This window comes from Vipera berus (genome assembly GCF_964194415.1).
Source record: "Vipera berus genome assembly, chromosome: Z".
Lineage (NCBI taxonomy): Eukaryota > Metazoa > Chordata > Lepidosauria > Squamata > Viperidae > Vipera > Vipera berus.
Window position 1 is genome coordinate 56,176,199 of NC_138205.1, and position 12,136 is coordinate 56,188,334.

General features: G+C 40.4%; 1 protein-coding gene across 3 annotated transcripts in view; it reads left to right on the forward strand.

The window, feature by feature from the left end:
• The window catches only part of ZNF830 (zinc finger protein 830), a 72,830-nt gene extending 61,446 nt beyond the window's left edge, over positions 1–11,384 (forward strand). Inside the window, exons 10-12 of one of the 3 annotated variants that reach the window (XR_014028438.1) lie at positions 2,606–2,785; positions 8,304–8,430; positions 11,074–11,384. Coding sequence is in view for 2 of the 3 variants with exons in the window: in XM_081343491.1 (XP_081199617.1) it covers positions 2,606–2,785; positions 11,074–11,095 (202 nt within the window). In the remaining variant the exon portion in view is untranslated. Of the gene's footprint in view, positions 1–2,605; positions 4,255–8,303; positions 8,431–11,073 lie in introns of those variants that run through there. The other 2 variants (XM_081343491.1, XM_081343492.1) reach the window with 2 other exon arrangements.
• Positions 11,385–12,136: the final 752 nt, after the last annotated feature.

Consider the following 12,136-nt stretch of genomic DNA (forward strand, 5'->3'; position numbering starts at 1 on the left):
GCTCTCAGAAATCGTGGGCACTCCATCACTGGAGATTTTTAAAAAGAGGCTAGACAGTCACTTGTCTGAAATGGTATAAGTTCTCCTGGTTGAGTAGGGGGCTGGACTAGAAGACCTCCAATGTCCCTTCCAGATTCTATTCTATTCTATTCTGTTCTGTTCTGTTCTGTTCTGTTCTGTTCTGTTCTATTCTATTCTACTCTACTCTACTCTACTCTACTCTACTCTACTCTACTCTACTCTACTCTACTCTACTCTTGTAACATATATTTTATATTTTGAGGAGAAATATTCTGGTAGCTTTTTGTTTCTTTTATATACTACCATATTCCATGCTAGACTCATGAGAATGTGGAATATAAACTAAATTAATTATAATAAGGTAAAGGTAAAGGTTCCCCCGCACATGCGTGCTAGTCGTTTCCGACTCTAGGGGCCGGTGCTCATCTCCGTTTCAAAGCCGAAGAGCCAGCGCTTGTCCGAGGACGTCTCCGTGGTCATGTGGCCAGCATGACTAGATGCCAAAGGCACACGGAACGCTGTTACCTTCCCACCGAAGTGCTCCCTATTTGTCTACTTGCATTTTTATGTGCTTTCAAACTGCTAGGTTGGCAGAAGCTGGGACGAGTAAGAGGCGCTCACTCTGTTACGCGGCACTCGGGATTCGACCCGCCAAACTGCCGACCTTCCGATCGACAAGTTCAGCGTCCTAACCCACTGAGCCACCGTGTCCCTTAATTATAATAGTAGTATATAAATAATTTTAGCGCTCTCAAAATCTTTCATAAATTATTGGGATTACATTAATAATAAGATAAAATACCTTATTTATTATTTTTTGAACAATATTTAAAGATTTTTTTAAACGTCAAGAATGATTGAACTATCTGGGCTTTGGGTAGAAAGTTGTTCAATAGTTGCTAGCTATGAGAAATAAAATAGAAATAGAATAGAAACTTTATTGATTTATCATTTGATCATATATAAAAACAAATATACAAATAGCTACTAAGAACTTGCCTTATTGTTTTCTTTCTAAGTGATTATCCCTACAGTTAAACTTCATCTGAGGTTCCAAGTTCTTTGAAAATGGCCTTTGATATAGAGTCCAGTCTAATTAATAATATGCAAGCTTGTTCCCTGAAGAAAAAAAAACAACTCCAGAAGATGGTAGAGGACAGGAAGGCCTGGAGGAACGTTGTCCATGGGGTCACAATAGGTCGGACATGACTTCGCAACTAACAACATACATACATACATACATACATACATACATACATACATACATACATGGGACTATTTTGCTTTTATATACTTTTATTATTGGAACCTAGGTTGCTGTGGTTGATGAGCCTCTTTATAGTATTGACACTGGCTAAAGTCTTAAAGTACTCTTCTTAAAATGTGGGAACCAGGAATCTGTTTCTGTAAAAACAAGTTTTAAGTATAGATAGGACTTAACTAATTTATATGTTCCCTATCCAGTCTTCAATTATACATAGTCTCCCTCTTCTCAACTTCTTTGATTTTGGACTTACTGATGTTCAGTAATTGGGTGCACAATGTGAACTAAAGACTGTACAGCAGTCTTTTAATTCTATCTCGGTATTTGACATTGGTACCATGTCATATGCATAAAACAGAATCTTTGCTTTTAACTTTAGGCATATGCATATTAGTTGGGAATTTAACTATCAAGGTTTGTTCTAAATTGTCCCATATATAAGGGAAATAATACATAGACATTTGTAGAGGTATATAAACATTTAACATCAAAGTTACAGAGGCCTTAAACTGGAATATAACAGCTAAGAAAAATGGTGAAGAGGTACCTACAATTATTTTTATGCCCTATTCATTTCGAGTTCTTCCTTGATCAATATGGCCAAATCCCCTATTGCCTGGCCCTTTTCTTTTACATTCCATATTGGGTTGACCTAAGACTTAAAGCCAGATATTGAAATCTATTTATCACCAGCTATTAATCAGGTGTCTTCTAGTGTAATTGGAAAGAAATTCAGGTAGATCACATAGAAATAGAGAGCAACATTGTAATAGTGTATTTGTGTATTGTAATAGTGTATTTGGGTTTTTTGGCTACAGTTCCAGAGAAAATTCTGAACTAATTTTAATTGTTTTTAAAATAATTAAAGGAATTATAGGATTTCCTGTCTTTTATTCAAATTAGAAGACAGAGAAAGCAGTCACAGACTGTATGGATGCTTCTTAACCCGTGACTCATGCAGCTGCTGGACAACTAATTTTCTGAAAAATTATATTTTGGAAACAGAACATGTAGAGTAAAAGTGGTTGTTTGTTAGGTTTTTTTACATTTTCAGCACACTTGTGCCAAATTGATGCTTTTTATCTGCTGTGAAAAAAGCAAATGTTCCTTAGCCAATCTGTAGTTCTGTAATGAAAATGCAGTTGCAGGTTTCCAAATCTAAGCCAGAAGATAATAGTAATTAATGGGTCCATTGTAACTATATCAGGGTTTTAACAAAATGCTCTTTACATGAAGTTGCATTGCATGAATGTATAAGGTTTATGTTTTTAGATTTTCACTTAATCAGAAAAAGAGGGTAAACTGTTTATTTTATCTTAGAGAATGTTTCCGTCGTGTTGAACAACTGCGTGACCGCCAGGAAATAAGGAAAGATAAATTAAAGGAAGCCATGACTCGAAGAGTCACACAGACTAAAGAAGAGGATGATATTGGTAGTAATGATGAAGGTGAATTGCAGGACTTGCTGTCTCAAGACTGGAGAGCAAAAGGAACAGTATTGTAAGTGCCTGAGAAGAGGAATTAATTTCCTAATTATTGTTCTTTTATCGCATACTAACATTTATGTACATGTATGAAGTCTTGTAGGTGTTAAGACCATCTGTTGTGAAAATATTTTTATAAAATCTATTATAGCTGTTATGAAAACAAAAAAAACTTTTTATTGGAGCCAGTATTGTAACAGCAGTAACTTTTTAATATGCATTGAAGTATGTTCTTTTTTTTCTGAAGGCAGATCAACATTAAAAACAATGTTTACCAGTTAGAACTAGTTTGTAGTCTTAAATAGAAACCTATTTACTTTTATTTCCTGCACCTAACATATGCCACAGGTGTGACCTGCATACTATATTGGAAATTTATATTAACTTGTGTTTCCTTAGATTCATAAATTAGCTATAGCTCAGACATCAGTTGTAAATCTAAATCTATTGCCTCACAGAAATCAGAGTTTTCAAACACACTGAAGGTCACTGAAGTTGTGCATTTGTAGCCTTGCATTTAATAACTGTTTATTTGATGCAGGCATTCATTAGCAAATATCAGTGAATACCTACCAATGTATAATCCTGGAAAAAAATGCCCCATTAAATTCAACATCATGAGTTTTCCAAGTAAATGTGTTCTTTTCACACAATGAATAATCTTTAGCACACTCCTAAAGATTATTGGGTGATGCTCAGTAAGAAAGGATGAGACTGAATGCTTTTTATAAATATCTCTAAATTATATTGAAGGTTTGGGGCTTAGCTGGATTAAACTGGCAGTAAATGAATATTAAATGAATAAATTAGTTTCAGAGACAATTTGATAATGGGGCCCATTAACCTAAAATGTCTAAATCTCACTTGTTTCATTTTCATCACATTCATTCATTTTGTCACATAGTACATGGGATTCTTTCTACAACCCTCTTTAAGAAACAGCAAATGTATACACATAAAACTTCATTTTAAAATGGAATGTAAAAAACTAAAAATTTATAATACTTGCTACCTGTATAGAAAAAATTAAGCTTAAAGGTTTTAATTTAATTTCCATATTAATATATGAAATAGGGATGAGAGCACAGAACCTTACTAAGTTTTGGTATAACTGTAACATATACTTCATTAAATTAAGATGATAAAATACCATTTTCAGAAATGTCAGCTATGTAGTTGATAAAACTTACGAAGTATATCTGTTACGCCATTCTACAGGAAATCCATCCAGACTTGATGCTTTTTCATTACTCATACTCCATACCACTTTTTTATCTCTACCATAGTGAATTGTCATTGGAAAGATACTTTTAGCTTAAAATGGCTATATCTCCATCAAATAAATGTTAGATTTACTAAAAGTTTGAGTTTCTTTTTTAAAAATAGAACTTTTAGAAGTCTATAGCTTGTTTCCATCTTTGATGGTTAGAACAATCTATTTATTTTTCTGCAAGCAATTTGACAAGCTGTAGCTCAGATTTTCATCATTTGATCGGTATTTTAATACAGAATTTGCTGTGATATTATTCAACTCATAGTTTGTTGTCTCTATATACTGTATATAAATTGGTGATAAAAATCTGGCCATCTACCCAACATTTTTAATTTATTAGATTAACCTTATAAGTACTTTTTATATGATGCATATGCAATAATCGGACACACATATAACCTGCATAAGGTTCCCACTCAAGATTAAGGAACAAGTGATTTCTACATTAAATTCAATATACTGTATTGAACTACTTTGTTCACTATCTATCAACAGAGACAAATATCTACTTCCAGAAAGTTCAGTAAGGAATTGAATTTCTAAATTTGAATTTAATTGAACTGTGATTTCACAGGTATCAATTATGCACATTTGATATGTTGAAATAATATTGCGGAATCCCCAAAAGTAATCAATTTAAAAAATTGGGATGGGATGACTCACCATGGCCAGGTGGACATGGCTGCTAGGCTTGGCCAAGTCAGCATGGTTAACTTGGCAAGGATGGCTCAATGCAGCTAGATTGGCACAAATGGGTAGGCACAAATGGGTGGGCATGGCTGCTTTGGCGTGGAACAAGTGACCCCAGCCTACAGAACATGGGGACAACTCAGCACCCCACCAGAAGAAATATCAGCTCCTAATGTGCCAGACAAATGGATACAGGGATGGGGACAATACAGGGTGAGAGGAATTACCATCATGAGACAATTTGGATCAAAGGGGGACAGAAGAGGCACTTTCCCCCACCAGAAGAAACACTGTCCCATTCTGGGCCCAAGGCACAGTGGAGCAGCGGAGCTCATAATTAGGTCTGGCCTGCCCTGGCAGATGCCTTCCTGCCTCCCAAGATGGGAAGCGCAGCCTGGCTAGCCCAGACTGCATGTTACAACAAGCCTCCATCCATGTCCAGATTGTGGTCCTGCTGCTACCATTCTAGGGATGACTGTTTGGGATATCAGCCAGAGAACTGCATGAAACAGCTGGTCCTTTGTCTGCAGCTTCTCCCTACAAAGAAGGGAGGAAGTAAGCCTGAGAAGCATACTTCTGCGGGGGCGGGGGGGGGGAGGTGGGAGGGAGAAGTCAGCAGGAATCTGAGAAAGGCTGGGTGACAGTGAGGATCATAAGGAAAAAAAATCCCTGCCCTTGCTCCTGTTGGGCTTAAAGATTTATAGCACCAATCTATCATGCCTAATAGGCAACAGCAGAGAAATTGTCTCATCCCCAGAGGAAGAGCTGGTAGAGGACATCTTCAGTGTGGGATTCAAATATGTGAGCAACCTGTTCTCTGTGTGGATGCTGCTTCCAGAAGTCCATTCTGGACCTGGGCAACAAAAATTAGCTACCAGTTCTGCCGAAGTGGTGCGAACTGGCTGAATCTCACTACTGGACATCTTCCATTTTCTCCCAGCCCAGCTAAGCCCAGTGTACTGTGGCTTTGCTCCTGCTCCAGCAGCCTGCCTCTTGTTTTTCAGCATTGCTGGAGGGCGAACATTTGCCCAGGAGGATAACGCAGGCTTAATCTGGGCCTTATTCACTGAGTAGGCAGCTCTTAATAAGATGCCAGAAGCTTCTTCCTCCCTGCCATGCTGTCAAGTACCCTGAAGTGAAGTGAAACTCCTGAGAATTTAGATTTGAATGTGGCAGGCATGATCCAGCCATAGTCTGCCTTTTCTGAATGGACCTTCCTCATTCAAGAGCACTAAACACTATAAGAGTTTGATGGAACAACTTGGTACCATTTATGGCTTGCGGGTTTTGCCAGCCATGTGTGGGGAATGTTGATGGAGGAAATTGTTCTAGAGCCAGCCTATTCCACTTTTACTCTAAAGAAAGTCAGCCCTATGGAGTTCAGCAAGGCTTCTTCACCAAAGCTCAGGAAGGTAATCCAAAAAGACAAATGCATGCCTTACATTTATGTGGGAATAATTCCAGGCATACAAAAAATAACTTGGCTAGGCATATTCAGGGAAAGGGAATAGGGTAGGGTGGAGCTCATAATTAAGACTGGCCTCCCCTGCCTGGTGCATATTGCACTGTGTCTTGGATACATTTTGACTTTTTATTTCCATTCTGATGAGAAACATGCAATTGCCAAGAATGGTTTTCGTCTAACAGGCAGCAGAGGTGCCAGGCAGCTAGTACCTAACCCAGCTCATTTAGAGGGGCACTACCATAATGTATGATTTTACCATCCTCACTCCTTCCCCTGATTCAGTGATAATATTGCTGAAGGATTTATAATTTCTAAGGATTTAAAATAATAAATACATATATAATTTACTTTTCAGACCCTTAAATTTAGACCCTTCTATAAGTTGCTGATGATCTCTCCCCCCCCAGTTGTAGACGAAGGTTCAAGAGAAGATGTGCAACTGTGGGGCGGGGATCATCCCCAGTTGTACAGATCCTCTCTTGAACACAGAACTGAGAACCTGTCCCCTTGTAAAAAAAATAAACTGTTGTACAACACAGGGACAGTCCTTTCCCAGCAAGCTTACGTACCTCTCGGGCTGTTTGGATGCAAACATACAAAAACGATCAGATGTAAAGTCAGGAGGGAGGAATGGAGGGGATAGGGCAGGAGTTTCTATGTAGAAGAAGAAGTGAGAAAGAGGGGTGCAGTATTTCATCCTAGTTCCAATTGGATTATCTCTCACATCCAACATGAGTGATAGAAATGGTTATCCTCCCCCCTTTCAGAGGCCTCCATTTCCTTTTTCCTAAACATCAACACGTGGCTGAGACTGACCTAAAAAAGAGAGAAACAGAGTCAAGGAGGATTAGGAGAAGGCAAAGTGCTAAAGCCAAAGTTAAAGCAATCCCACATACCTCCAAGACTTCCCGCAGCTTTTGAGTGATCTCATTATGAGCTGGATGAGGGAGAGCTGACAGATTTGGTTTTCTCTGTTTTCACTTTTATAGCCTATCACGCTGAAGGATAAAGTTAAATCAATTGAAGTATTGAGCCCACTGGACATGCTTGGGGGACAATTTCCTTGGGGTCCTCAGGGCCTCCAAATTCTTGTGGCCCATCCACACCTCAAAAAAGATTTTGCTACCCTTCAGAAAAGCAACAAGTGGTGGCTGAGAATTAAAGAGGAGAAAGGACTGGCGGTGGAAAAGCCACCGAAAGTTAGGCAAGTGTGATAGGCTATAAAAGTGAAAGCAGAGAAAATCAACACATTAGCTGAGAGCAGCCCAATAGAGCCACATATTCCAAAGAAGTATCAGGACCTGGTGGAAATCTTTAGTGAGCGGAAGTTGGACAGCGCTCCTTCTTCACCCCCAACCCCAGACTGTGCTATTGAGTTGCTACCAGGGCAAAACTCTCTAAACCAAAAATTTACTCTATGACCTCAGGGAAGATGGTGGAATTCCAAGCCTTTGTGGTCAAGAACTTAACCAGGGGCTTCATCCAGCCAGCTAAATACAAGATGGCGGCAGCAGTGCTCTTTACGGAGAAAAAAGATGGATCGCTGAGATTGTACATGGATTTTAGAGGGATTAATGGTGTATGCGTGGAAAACAAGTACCCACTTCCTCTCATAAAATACATGCTGGGGCACCTGTCCAAGATATTGAACAAGTTGGATTTAAGAGAAAGGTATTGTGTGAGGATCAGGAAGTGAGATAAATGGAAGACTGCTTTTAATTGCCCCTTGGAATGCTACCAGTTCAGGTGATGCCTTTTGGACTGCAGGAAGCACCAGTGGTGTTCATGCAGCTAATTCATGAGGTGCTGCATGATCATCTATATAAAGGGGGTGCTGATTTACCTAGATGATATTCTCATCTACTCAGAGACAATGGATGAGCATGTGAAGCTAGTGAGGGAAGTGCTGCAGAAATTGCTAAGAGCCAAACTCTATGCCAAACTATCCAAGTGTGAATTCCACAAAAGTGGCCTCAACTATTTAAGGTATTGCATGGGAAAGTGAAAGCCATATTAGATTGGCTGGAGGGCAAACCTGGAGGGCAGCTACAAAGCCTTCTAGGGTTTGCCAATTTCTACCGACAATTCATCTCCTCCTTTGAACAGATAGCCTTGCCTATTACAGAGCTGTTAAAAACAGGAGGGGAGGGCTGAAACCTAAGGCAAGTTAAGCACTCAGCTGGACTATGGACTCTCAAGCAGCTTTTGAAAAACTGAAGCAGCTTTTTCACAGGTGAGCCAACCTTTAAGTACCCGGACCCAACAGTGCCCTTCATAATCCAAGCAGACGTTAGCGATGTAGCAGTGGGGCTTGTCCTGCTTCAAAAGAACTGAGAAGGGAAACTCCAGCCATGTGCCTACACCTCTCGCAAATTGAATGACATGGAGAAGCGTTGGGTAGTGTAGGAGAAGGAGGGTTATGTGGTCCATTGGGCATTGCTCACTTGGAGGCAGTTGCTGGAGGGTATCAAAATCCTTTTTGAGGTGTGGATAGGCCACAAGAATTTGGAGGCCCTGAGGACCTCAAGGAAATTGGCCCCCAGACAGGTCCGGTGGGCTCAGTACTTCAATCGATTTAACTTTATCCTTCAGTATCTGCCAGGGGAAAAAAGTCTTCTTGACAGATGCGTTTTTTTTTTAATTGAAAAGTTTTAGAGTACATTTTATCTTTAACAATCCCCCCCTCCCCCACCCCTACCTATCCCTCCCTGCCCCTCCCCCCCATTTCCCCCTCCCCCCCGACTTCCCAGAGCTAAGTACAAGGTATAAAAACAAAGAACAATCATAAACATCCATATGCTAAATAAACAATAAACTCTTAAATCTATCGCTCTCTAGCTCATATAAGCTAACTACAAGCAATATTAATATTACATATAAAAAGAAAGAAAAAAGAAAAAAGAAAGGAAGACTTATTCAAATGCTAAGTGAAACTTTTTAGTCCCATATTTGTTCTGGATATAATCAATCCATTTTTTCCACTCCATAATATAACGTTCTTGCGAATGATCTTTCAAGTAAGCCGAGATCTTTGCCATTTCCGCCAGGTCAGAAACCTTTAGAGTCCATTCTTCTATAGTCGGCAGTTCCTCCTTCTTCCAATACTGACCTATTAAAAGTCTTGCTGTTGTAATTAAGTTCAACATCAACTTAGTGTCCACAACAGTAGCATCTGTAATTATGCCCAACAAAAACAATTGCGGACAAAACTTTATCCTTTGCTTGAAGATCTTCTGCATATTCCACCAAATTTTTATCCAAAAAGCCTTAACCTTTTTGCAGGTCCACCATATGTGAAAATATGTTGCATCTTCGCCACCACACCTCCAACATTTTGGCTGATAGTGCTTTCATGCATATCACAATACAAGAGTTCCAGGGAGGAATTAATTAACTTGATCATTCGTTCGGGACAGCTAGCAGCACAGGGCTCTACCAAACCAAATCTATCAGCCCTCTGTCATCCAACTGGTAATGAGATTGTTCAAAAGCTGAGGGAAGTCCTGGAGGGGGGGATAAATGGTTTAGGAACCATGAAGGGGACATGATGATGAAAGAGAGGCTGGCCTGGAAGGGTTCCAAACTGCATGTGCCACTCAACTTAAGGGCCCACTTTTTGCAAAGGAGTTATGACGTGAAGCCAGCGGGTCATTTTGGTTTTGTGAAGACCCTCCACTTGGCCAGGAGACAATTTTGGTGGACCAAGATGAACAAGGACATAGAGAACTACGTTGCTGGGTGCTCAATTTGCACCTCTGTGAAAAGACTGCCAGGAAAAACTGGACTGTTGCAACCGGTGGCTAACCCCCACAGACCATGGGCAGAGATAGCCATGGACTTCATTATGGAACTGCCTGAGAGTTATGGGAATACCATAATCTGGACTGTGATTACCTGTTTTCGAAGCAAGTGCACTTTGTGGCATGCCTCGAAACTGCATGGAATCCCAAAATACATCATCTCTGACTGGGGGGGGGGTGCAGTTTACTGCAAAGTCTGGCAGGAATTTATTAAGTTAATAGGGTCCTCACAGGGGTTTAGTTCTCTGTTAGAGTATCAGTGGGGTGGCAGAGAAATGATAAAGCAGTATTTACGCTGCTATGTGAACTACCACCAAATCAATTGGGCAGAACTTCTGTCTTTTGCAGAGGTATCCTACAATAATTCTGAACACAGCTGTACTGGGTTCCCCTCATCCAAGGTAGTGACAGGTGCAGACTTTGTGCCTATGCCAGAACTACCCCAGGGGTCCCCTTCCTTGTTGTCCTTAGCTGATTGGATGGATAACTTAAAACTACATGGGGGGTAGTGCAGAAGGCATTGGATAAGGCTAGGGAACATATAAGAAACAGGCTGTTCGGAAGAGAGCTCCCCAAGAGAGTTATATGATCAGGGACCAGGTATATCTGTCTACTAAGTATTTCAGGCTCAGGCAGCCTTGTAAGAAGTTGAGCTCTAAATACATAGGACCTTTCTCAGTTGTGAAAATAATTAATCCAATAACTGTAAAATTATGGTTGCCAAAAGAATTGAAGCACATTTGCCCAGTATTCCATTGCAGCTTATTGAAGCCCTTCAAAAGGTCCAGCCTGAGACCTGGGAGAGAGGAACCTCCTCCTCCTATACTGGTTGAGGGTGAGAACTATTATGAGATTAAGAAAATACTAGATTCAAGGATTTTTAGGGGGAGGTTACAATACCTAGTCCTGTGGAAAGGCTACCCCCTAGCTGAGGCTGAATGGGTGAGAGCCCAGGATGTTTAGGCTGATCGACTAATACGAAAGTTTCATGAGAAATACCTGCAATGTCCAAGGGAATAATGTGTGAATGGTTGGATGACTGTATTTATTGTTTCCCTATGCTTATTTTTTTCCAGGGGGCCGGCATGTCAAGATTGAACTGCTAAGATGCTTGCTAACCTCTATCGCTACTCGTCATAAAAAACAGGGGGGGAGAGGAAGCTTGGGAGAAATGGGATTTTAAGAAGCCATATACGAACTGTGGTCACAAAAACAGATGTCTAACAGAGAAGTGGGCCATTCTCATAACAAACCAAAGAAATCTAATTGGGCAACGTGAACACTTGGTGGGTGGGGGTTATGAAGAATGATTTTCATGTGGGAAACTTAGAGCTGATTTTGCTTAAGTACCAAGACGTGTATTCAATAAAGTTTATGTTTTATGGCATCTCAAAGCTGTAGAATTTCCTCAATGCTGAATTTGCTAGTTGGACAGCTGACATAAGGGGTGGGTTCAGGAGTGCTGGCACAAAGCTTCATTACCATGTTAAGACCAGTAGCCTATTATTCAATTCAACTAGATCCAGTAGCCCAGGGAGCCATTCCATGTTTGCAAGCAATTGCTGCAACAGTTGAAATTGTTAAATGTTCAAGGGATCTGGTCACCCACTCACACTGAAAGTTCCCCGTGATGTCTTTGCAATCCTTCTCAAATCACAGACCTAAGTCTTCACTCAACAATGGCTAGCTCAGTATGAGGCTGAACTCTTCTCTGAAGACCACATCACCTTTGAATGATGCACCATCCTGAACCCAGTCACCCTACTGCCAACAGCACTGTGACATTACCTTACATGACTGTCTCCACCTCATCCACAACACTGAATTGCCACAGCCTGATTTGATAGATATGCTACTACAAAACCCAGACTTAGAACTTTTTAGTGATGGATCCTCCTATCTAAACAAGGGAACTAGAGTCACTGGAGCTGCTGTCATCTCCCTACATGAAATCATCTGGACTTCATTACTACCTCCCTCTTATAGCACATAAGCAGCTGCACTAGTTGCTCTGACCCAAGCATGCTATGCCGTGAGGAACTGGTATACCAATGTATATACAGATACCGGGTATGTATTTGGAATTTGTCATGCCAGAAGAGCTGTGTGGAAGCAATGGGGATTTCTCACTTTGGCTGG